Genomic DNA, 10,026 nt, shown 5'->3' on the forward strand with positions numbered 1-10,026 from the left:
CCCTTTTGCTAGCGAGGAAACCAGAGGCTCATGGAAAGAGGTCAGATGCCTGCCTGAAGCACCAGGCCTCAGGCGCCTCTTGAGGCACCCACAGAACATGCCTGGGGCCTTCGCTGGGAATTAAAGGATCATTGTCTAACACTCCCCAAATCTAGTCCAAAGGCATTCAAGAGAACTCTCCAAGGTTTTCATCATTTTTCAGTAAAAGGACAAGAACACTAAGAGGTGGTACTTGTCCTGCAAGAGCAGTAAAGAAGAAAATAAACATTTTGGAGAGGGAGTATTTCAACTTTCTATAGGAAGGAAGAGTTAGACAAAGTTGTGAGCCCTGGGGCCAGAGCCAGGGCCGGGCGATTCCCCAGTTAGTCCTGCAAACATTGAGTGTTGGTAGCAACCTCTTACCTTTCCAAAGCCAAAGCTGTAGATATTTTGGGCAGAAATGACTCCAGCTTTAAGCAGTCGGTTAGGAGAGCCATTAGGGCTTCTAGAAATATTTAAAAGAGGAGGAGAAAAGTAAGGATTAACTACCCATATCTAGAGGAACAACGCTGAACCAAGCGGTCAGAATGCATAGTTGGTTTTGTCTTTACTACTTGACAGCGGAAGTCAGCCTCTGAGAGGGCCACAGTGATTCCCATTTCCTGGTATTCATGCCCTTGTGTAGCCACACACAGGCCAGAGAGGGCTGGCCTGTTAACCTAATGGAATACTGCAGAAATGACGGAGTGCTGTGAGTTCCAAGGCCAGACCCCCGGGACTTCTGCCCTGATCTCTCTCGCAGCACTTGCTCCAGAGGAGGCCAGTTGCCATGTTGTGAGGACACTCCAGCAGCCTAATGGCGAGGCCCAACACCCAGCACCAATTTGCTAGCCATGCAAGTGAACCACCTTGGAACTGAATCCTCCAGTCCCAGATGACTGCAGCCCAAGCTGCATCTTGACCACATCTTCATAAGAAACCCTGAGCCAGAGCCACCCAACTCAGCCATTCCTATTGGTCCTATTGGTCAGGGTGTAGCCGTTCCTGACCTACAGAAATTATGTGACATACAAATATTTATTGTTGTTTGAAGCCACTAAGTTTGGGATTAGTACAACAGATAACGAATAGAGAAGGTCAAAGTTGGAAAGAATCATAAAGCATACCTTGTCCAACTTTCTCATTTTACAGATGGGAAAAATGGAGCCAGAAAGGGGAAACCTGCTGGCCTGAGGTCACAAAACAGCAGCAGGGACTAGGCTTTGGCCCTTTTAGAAGGAACTTGGTCTGCCAAGATCCTAACGCTGGCAGGAGAGGAGGTGTGAGAGATGGAAGAGCTGAACCAAGCACGGGCTCCAAGGCCAGATGGGGGATTTGGGAGTTTAACCTGATAGCCATGGGGAAGACCCTAAAAGGGTTTTTAGCAGTGAGTGGCACATTCGATTTTCATTTTTAAAAGGTCATTCTGGATGCTGAGTAAAGAACCAAGATGGACAAGAGTGGCACCAAGAAGAGCAGTTAGGAGTAACTGGTCCTCGAGGGACTCGTTAACTCATCTTGCATGACAAGCATCCAGGTCATGAGAGGAAAACCAGGATTCAGTGTGCACAGAATGGGATGCAGGAGCCTGTGAAGAGTGCGACAAGTCTACTCACCCTGATCACAGAAAAAGATGCTGTCAGAGAAAATCAAAATGGAAAGAATTTTCACATATAAATCCTAAGTCTATAAAGTCCAGGGAACTTAAAATAACTCTCCTGAGCATGAAGAGAAGCCTGGATGGAGCTCACCTCCTGCAGCTGTGATGGGGACAAGGGGAGGCTGCCCACCCAGGTGGCAGCAAGTCTTACACCAGCTTAAAACAGCCCAAGGAACCTTAAGCATTTGTGTCTTTTGCAACCTTAGGATATAAAGGATGCATGTTCCAATAAAGGAACACGTTTTCCATGGTTCCGAGATGACAAAAAAAAAAAGCCAGCTGCTCTGCTGAGAAAGTGTTTTCTGCTGGGCAGCCCAGGCCTGAAAAGTTCCTTTCTTCCCTGCTAACCATGAGGTGGTTCCCATAGGAGCCCAGAACTCATTTCCCCCAGATGCTCCTGGAAGCGGGGGGACAACTGAAGGTTTTCATGGCCATATCCTCTCCCTCCAAGCTCACCCCTTTGGGTAGGCCAGTTGCTGGAAGGGACCAATGTAGAGGGGACCGAGGGCTCCCACAAGGAAGGCAGGGGTGATGCAGAACATCCCAGTCTGCTTGAGGCAGCACTCACCCCTGCATGAGGCCCCCAAACCGGGGCAGGCCACAGATGAGCCGCTGAGGGGAGTCAACCTTCTTCAGGAGGTCATAGGAGAAGCCCTGGATGATGGCCTGCATGTGCGCGGCACAGCGCTGCATGAACTCCACCATCTGCAACACACGGCAGAGACAGTCAATGGCCACTCTGGCCTTCAGTGGGATTGGAATGGTCTGAGGGGAGTGCTCTGAGGAGACAGAAGCCCCCGACAGGGAAATCTCTGGAAAGGGAAGGGCCCAAGTGATTTCCTAAAGATATGGAATGAGATGATTCCATTTTCAGGGAGCTCATTTGGCAATAATTACCTCCAAATCCTTCATTCAACAGATGAGGAAACTGAGGCAGGAGTATTTTAACTTTTGCCCAAGGCCCAATAGCTATTGAGGAGAACCAGAGGGAAGGGACTCTGCCCATCTCCCCCTTCCCTCCATGTGCCCTTTACATTTGTTAGATTATTTAGCCCTCATTAAAACACATTATGCCTGCCAGCGAGTGCCTACAGACAAGTTACTTAATGTTAATGCACTTCAGTTTCCCCATATGTAAAATGGGGGCAATAACAGTACCTACCTGAGAGGGTTGTTGTAAAGATTAAATGAGTATTTAATTTAATTCAGAACGCCTGATGCACGATAAGTGTTAGTTAAGGGTCAGACGAAATTACAGTTGTTCTCCCTCCCCACTGAATGGAGGACCAGAAAAGTTCACTAGACTTGCCCAAGGTTTACAGTTGGTTAACTTGCTTCAACCCAGGCCTGTGTGTCCAATGTCAATGGCAAGGCCACTACAAGTCCTGTGCTGTCCCCAGGACCAGCCTCTGCCCCTGGGCACCTGACTCCCAGCCCTGTGCTCTGCCTTGGGTGTGCCTGCAGAGCGGGCCCACACTTACTGCGGTGCCGCGTTCCTTCTCTGCTGCCAGAGCCCAGGTCTGCGGGTTCTGACCCTTCTCATCATGGAGTCGAAGATCACCCCCTGCATCCAGCAGTTTGCTGAGGATCCACTGATTGCCTGAAAATGCTGCTGCATGGATAGGAGTGCTCCCATCAAAGCAGCGGCTGGAGGTGGGGGAGGGGTACAATGAGTGTCCATGGCAACACTCTTCCCCTTCCGTGGGTAACACAGGGCTCCTTTTCTACAAAGGCAACCTTTGGTGATGAGAACTGTAACAACACCATTTGTGAGGCCTAACAACACCTATCTGGGGCCTCACAGAAGCTTTATATACATCCCCCTTTTCCACGTTTACCTCCACCCTTCAAGGCAGTATTATTTCTCAATTTATAGATGAGGAAATGAAAGGGCAAAGCCAAGATTCACACCCAGGTGTGGGTCTGGTTCGAAATCCAGTGTTCTTTCCCCACAGCCCCCTGATACTGGCTGCCCTGAAACAATTTCTTCACGTCTGTAGCGCCCTGTGGTCAGGCTGGTGAAGCACAGCCTAACCAGAGACCATCTCATGTGAGCATGTCTCTACCTCCCAAGTCCTATGGTAGAGGCCCACAAACCTTGGCATCAGCAATCTGGTCAAGGATCTACAACTCAGAAAAATTTAACCAAAACCAATAAACTATCTGAGACACGAAGGGACAGCCTTTGTGAGATGTAAAGATGTGATGTGTAGCTGTGGTTTCCTAACCTGGTTGCACAGAGCTTGCTTGCTCTTTTTTTTTTTTTTTGGCTGCACCCAGCAGCACGCGGGATCTTAGTTCCTTGACCAGAGATCAAACCCCCGCACCCGCTGCAGTTGGGAGTGTGGAGTCTTAACCACTGGACCACCAGGGAAGTCCCAGAGCTTTGCTCTCTTTAACTTAAAAAGAAACACAAATGGGAGGAGGAAGCAGACAGGGAAGGAGAAGAAGAAATAAAATGAACAAGGAGGAGGAAAAGGAGGAGATAATAAGGGTAAGAAGAAAGTCTCCCAATTCCAGACCCACACGCAGTTCTCTTGCCGAGAGGCAGCTACTGTTACAGGTTTTTGTATCCTTCCAGAGATTTTCTATGCATATACAAGTAGGAATAAGAATATGCTATATTAGGAATTCCCTGGCAGTCCAGTGCTTAGAACTCAGCACTTTCACTGCTGAGGGCCTGAGTTCAATCCCTGGTCCGGGAACTAAGATCACACAAGCCGCATGGTGTGGCCAAAAGAAAAAGAACGTGCTATATTAACTGTTATGCTTTTACATTTTTTCATTTAATATTATATCTTGGAGGGAATTCCCTGGTGGCGCAGTGGTTAAGAATCCGCCTGCCAATGCAGGGGACACGGGTTCAAGCCCTGGTCCAGGAAGATCCCACATGCTGTGGAGCAACTAGGCCCATGCGCCACAACTACTGAGCCTGCGCTCTAGAGCCCACAAGCCACAACTACTGAGCCCACATGCCACAACTACTGAAGCCCGTGCGCCTACAGCCCGTGCTCTGCAACAAGAGAAGCCACAGCAATGAGAAGCCCAAGCACCGCAACAAAGAACAGCCCCTGCTCGCCGCAACTAGAGAAAGCCCACGTGCAGCAATGAAGACCCAACGCGGCCATAAATAAATAAATAAATAAAATTTTTAAAGTATATGTTGGAGAATTTTCCATATAAGAACATACAAGTCACCTCAATTCTTTTTTAACAGTTGCATAGTATTCCAATGTACAGATTTACCATAATTTACTTAATAAGTCATTGGGATATTTGTCAAAAATACAGATTCTCAGACTACACAGCAGACTGAATCATAACCTGCAAGCATAGAGCCCAGGAATGTGTACTTTTTACAAGTTCCCCAGCTGACGCCAATGAGGCTGGCCTATCTGGGAACTGCTGGGATATCTCATTGTGAGCTCTCCCTTATTGCTGGGTCTGATGAGCAGTCCAGCACACAGCACTATGGGAAATGTAATATCCTCCTTGCTTTACTTTTTTTTTAATTTTCATTTTATTTTTATTTTTTTGCGGTATGCGGGCCTCTCACTGTTGTGGCCTCTCCTGTTGCGGAGCACAGGCTCCGGACGCGCAGGCTCAGCGGCCATGGCTCACGGGCCCAGCCGCTCTGCGGCATGTGGGATCTTCCCGGACCGGGGCACGAACCCGTGACCCCTGCATCGGCAGGCGGACTCTCAACCACTGCGCCACCAGGGAAGCCCCCTCCTTGCTTTAAAAATAAATTTGTATAATGTTTTACAGCCTTCTAATCATTCTTCCCATAAGTAGTAAGAGAGCTGGGTAAGGAGAGAGAAGATATTATTTGTCATTTCTTGTGAATGCTAAGGAAGAAAGAAATAATGTTTTTTATACCCAACTAACCCTTACAAGGGAATCCAGGTCCAACTGATATCAAAATGTGTATTGTTTTATTAATTTATCCTAGAGGTTGAAAACTGGAGGCCCACAGATTGATTTGGCAACCCAGAGGCATGTTTTATTTGGTCCACATAGTGTTTATAAAAAGAATTTAAAGTAATGGACAATACTTAATTAACACTTTGGGGATTTCACAATAAAAACTGGGATTTCCAGCCTCTTGGAAATTTGGAAGATTTGGCCTCCATGGCTTCCTTTTCTGCCCAGCTGCAACAGATGCTCCTTAAACAGAGCCTGTACCCACTGACCCCACTTAGTCCTGCAGGCATCTGACTCCATGACCTCAATAAGCCCAGGCCATCACAGCATTTCCATTGAGCACTTAGGAATACAACTTGCCCCCAGAAATTTCCCTTGCCTTGATGGAACATGTTTTTAAAGTACATGAAAGCATTCCTATCACAAAATAAAAAGATACAGGGTCTGCCTTCTTCCTCTTGATACCGTCCTTTCCCACCTCCCCGTGGCATCATGGGGATTTCTAAAAAGGGAACTTCTTCAGGTGCTGGGCTCCTGGTCTCAAACCCTATCATTAACACAATGCCCCATTATGGAACATGGGTATCAGCCCTCTAATCTGGAATATTAAAGGTTTGAATGATTTCTTCTTTAAAGAACCGAGCTCTAAACTTCCACAAAACAGATGCAAATGCAGATGACTAGAAAATGCTGCATTTTTGCTGAGGAACTGCAGTGCTAATATGGCCTCTCTACAAAGCTGTTATCTGCAAACATCAAGTGAGATAGCCCTTTATTTCTGAGTTTTGATATTAAACACTGATACAGTAGAGACAAATATGCAAATATTTGCAAATATGCAAATATGCAAGTCCAGAAAAATTCTGGAAGGAAACAAAGCAAAATGTGCACTGTGTTATGTCTGGGTTTCAGAATTCTCATGCTGATTGGTTTTTTTCTTTATACTTCTCCAAGCTTCCAAGGTTTTTCCCACTAAGCAAACAATCTTATAACAACATACAAGCTTTCAACATCAATACTTAAAAAAAAAAAAAAATTAAGCGGCCTCCTTCTGTAAGATGGGAAAGCTATTTTATGACTTATGATTGTGTTTATTCTTGCATTCCTGTGAAAATCAGCTGGAATCATATAAACGCTCAAAATCTGTTTCTGGTTCTGTCCAATGGGAACTGTAAAAATAGCTGCTGTTCCCTGTCGAAGAGTTGGTTGTAAAGCTCTAGTGAGCTAGTGCCTGGGAAGGCCCTGGAAAAAGCAAAAGTCCTACACAAGGAGAAGAAATGTTCACTTGTCGTTGATTCATTTTACATTGTGTTGCTGTTCCATATTAAAATTTGGACTCAGATTCTTTTAAACCACAACTACAAAAGTCATCCTGACAAAGTGATGCCAAATATATTAATTGGTGAAGAACTTGGTTTTGGGGTATGTTAAAGTGCTTAAGCAAATCATACAAACTACAAAGCACGGTGGAAATACATAAACAGTACTTGTTAATGACTAAATGAATAGAAAGGTTCACTTATTTCACAGGGTTTAGTAAAACTGCTTAGAAAACTCCTTATTTACAGTTAAAAGCATGTTTCTGGTAATTTCCTGGTGGTCCAACGGTTAGGCCTCTGTGTCCACTGCTGGGGGCCCAGGTTCCATCCCTGGTTGGGGAACTAAGACACTGCAAGTTGCACAACCAAAAAAGTGAAATAAACAAAAGCATGATTCAACGTTAGGTAATACAAACATATTTCATTGGCATAAATTAGTGAAGGTTCTTTTTAAATCTTACCAAATTAGTTTCCAAATACCTCAATTCATTTTAAAAACTTATTTTCTAGGTTGTGACATCATTGTACTTACTGATTTGGATCTGATCCATAATCCACCAGGACATCAACTAATTTTGTAAGGCCTAATAATGCTGCAATAAAAAGCGCTGTCTGGCCCAGGGAGTTAACTGCATCAACATACACGCCTGCAAAGAAAACACCAAGATCAACACAAACACACAACTAAAATTAAGCTTTAGTTTTTACAGTATTTTCAATGTATTACTAATGCAATTTCTTTTTTTTTAAGAAAAAGGAAAACCTTTACTAGTCCGAATAACACAGATCTCAAATCAAAAGTAAACCACCATCTTTACCTTAAAGTTCTATATACAGGAAAACGTTGCTAAAACATTTCACCACACGCTGCTACGCGGAAAAAGAAAAGCAAATTAAAACTGCTCTTCGACTTAAAATTCACCAGCAGCCAACAATTTATATCATATACACTGCGTGGAAAACAACCCACCAAAAAAGGTCAACGTCACTACTCCAACCATTTGCTGAAAACAAATGAAAAGAACAAACCACAACACTACAACCTCCCTACAGACACTGCATAAGTAAAAAAAGAACAAAAAAAAAACAACCCCCCACTCTCATTTATAACCACTTCAAAAAACAACTCATTCCTGACTAATCCACCACTACAAACCCCATAACGTTTAGCAGGAACCCCAAAACACAAGAAACAATAAACCTCCCTAAGTAGCTGATAAGTACTCTCACGCCGCTCAAAACATCAATAAATAAAATCTATTCATAGCACATTATTTAAACCGAAACCACTCAGACTGCGTTCATCTCCCTCTTACTCTTCAAAAACGAAGAGAAGAACGATCATCAACGGCTAAAGGCAGCTGCAAACACAACACCAAGAGCCAACTTTCACGCTCAGGAGAGAACGCTCTATCTCTTCCTCGTGGGTTCGGGTGCTCTACACGTTCAGAGAAACTTCTCTAGTAACGAACTATAGAAATGATCCCTGAAAGTATAGTCTTAACCCAAGCTTCTCTGCTTTTCCGAGGTGGAGGAAATGCACACATATTTTACTGATGGTTACTTTTTCTTACACCACTATTCTTTTTGAAATGTACACTGGAATATGTTGTCTGAAGAATCTTTCCACTACCGAAGCCCGACAAAGCATTTTGAACCCTTCTACGTTTCAGAAGACATTTCAAGTTGTCAATTTAATTAACATACGTTTTTTAAACAGCCAATCACATGCCAGTTATTTCCAACCCCGCCCCGTTTCGCGCAGCAGTTCCGCAGCATCAGGATTACGTAAAACGCTGACGACTACAACGTGCGCCGCAGCTTGAGGATTCTCCTCCTTTTAGCCTGGCGTTGGAAGTGAGATGTCTCACGAGAAAAACTTATAAGACAAAGTGGATGCTGAAAGCAAAGACCCGAAGCCAAAAACCTACGACGTTTGCAAAGCGCACCATTTATGCTGTGATCAAAATAGCAAACATATAAATATTATTTGGATTTTTTTCCAAACCAAGGAATATTTATGTAGATAAAAATTGTTTTTAAGCAGTATAATACATCATTACCCTGCTTAAAGCTTTAGTAGCTTCCCAACTCTTGGGCTAAAGATAGAACTTCTCTAAATAGTTTACAGGGACTTCCCTGGGGTCCAGTGGTTAAGACTCCGCTTCCACCGCAGCGGGAGCCGGTTTCATCCCTGGTCAGGGAACTAGGATCCCTCATGCTACAAGGCAAGGCCAGAAAAGAAATACTTTACAAGGTCCAGCACAGCCTGGCCCACAAGCACCTCTCCAGCCTTATTTTGCACCAAATTCCCTCCCCCTCACTTCAGCCATAATGAACCACGTACTGTTTTCCACATACTCATCGTGTTCATGTGCACAAGCTGTTCTCTCTGCCAGGAACGTTAGAAACGGTGGATATTTCACCTAACTCTGGAATATTCAATAAACCAGTACAACATGGTGCCTGGCTTGAAATAGTGGGAAGAAAGTTAAACTTCCCATAAAGCTTGAAAAAAACTGAAAAATGAGAAAACATTCAGTGCTGGAGAAGAGGTGGGAAAACACACTCCTAAATGCAGTTGGCAGTGTGAACTGTTACAATGCTTTTGGAAAGCAATGCGGCAGTATCTATTAAAAACCTGAACCAGAAATCCTGCTTTGAATATTAAAAACCCATTATGTAAAGATTCATTACAAAGTATTTTATCAAAGCATTGTTTCTGGTTATACAAAACTGCAAAAAAAGAAATAAATCTTAATATCCACCATTAGAGGCACAGCTGAATAAATTATGGTACATACAGATAATAAAATATTAAGCAGTTAATTTAAATGAATTAGATCTGTATCAATTAGAATAGAGATAGACAAGATGTACTATTGAAAGCAAAAATCTAATAAGCAGGCAGGCAACTTTAGGGAGTTCAATCAATGAGTGGTATTAGCTAAAATGATGGATTTAAAGCATCTAACAGAGTTTAGCAAGTAACAACTACTCTATAAATATTAAAAATTAAAATCCCAACATTCTTGTAACCACTAATAGGATTTAAGCTTAAAAAATAATCTATTTTGTGCAAGTAATACAGGTGCTTTCAGGAAT

General features: G+C 43.8%; 1 protein-coding gene across 1 annotated transcript in view; it reads right to left on the minus strand.

Moving 5' to 3' along the window:
* TEX14 (testis expressed 14, intercellular bridge forming factor) overlaps positions 1 to 10,026 on the minus strand; it is an 86,474-nt gene that overhangs the window by 54,738 nt on the left and 21,710 nt on the right. The window contains exons 2-5 of the mRNA XM_007449091.1: positions 7,454 to 7,568; positions 3,160 to 3,325; positions 2,247 to 2,383; positions 403 to 484 (exon numbers count right to left, since the gene is read on the minus strand). Of these exons, the coding sequence (XP_007449153.1) occupies positions 403 to 484; positions 2,247 to 2,383; positions 3,160 to 3,325; positions 7,454 to 7,568 (500 nt within the window). The remainder of the gene's footprint in view (positions 1 to 402; positions 485 to 2,246; positions 2,384 to 3,159; positions 3,326 to 7,453; positions 7,569 to 10,026) is intronic.

The sequence above is a fragment of the Lipotes vexillifer genome, unplaced genomic scaffold (assembly GCF_000442215.2).
Source record: "Lipotes vexillifer unplaced genomic scaffold, Lipotes_vexillifer_v1.1 scaffold433, whole genome shotgun sequence".
In the NCBI taxonomy this organism is placed as follows: domain Eukaryota; kingdom Metazoa; phylum Chordata; class Mammalia; order Artiodactyla; family Lipotidae; genus Lipotes; species Lipotes vexillifer.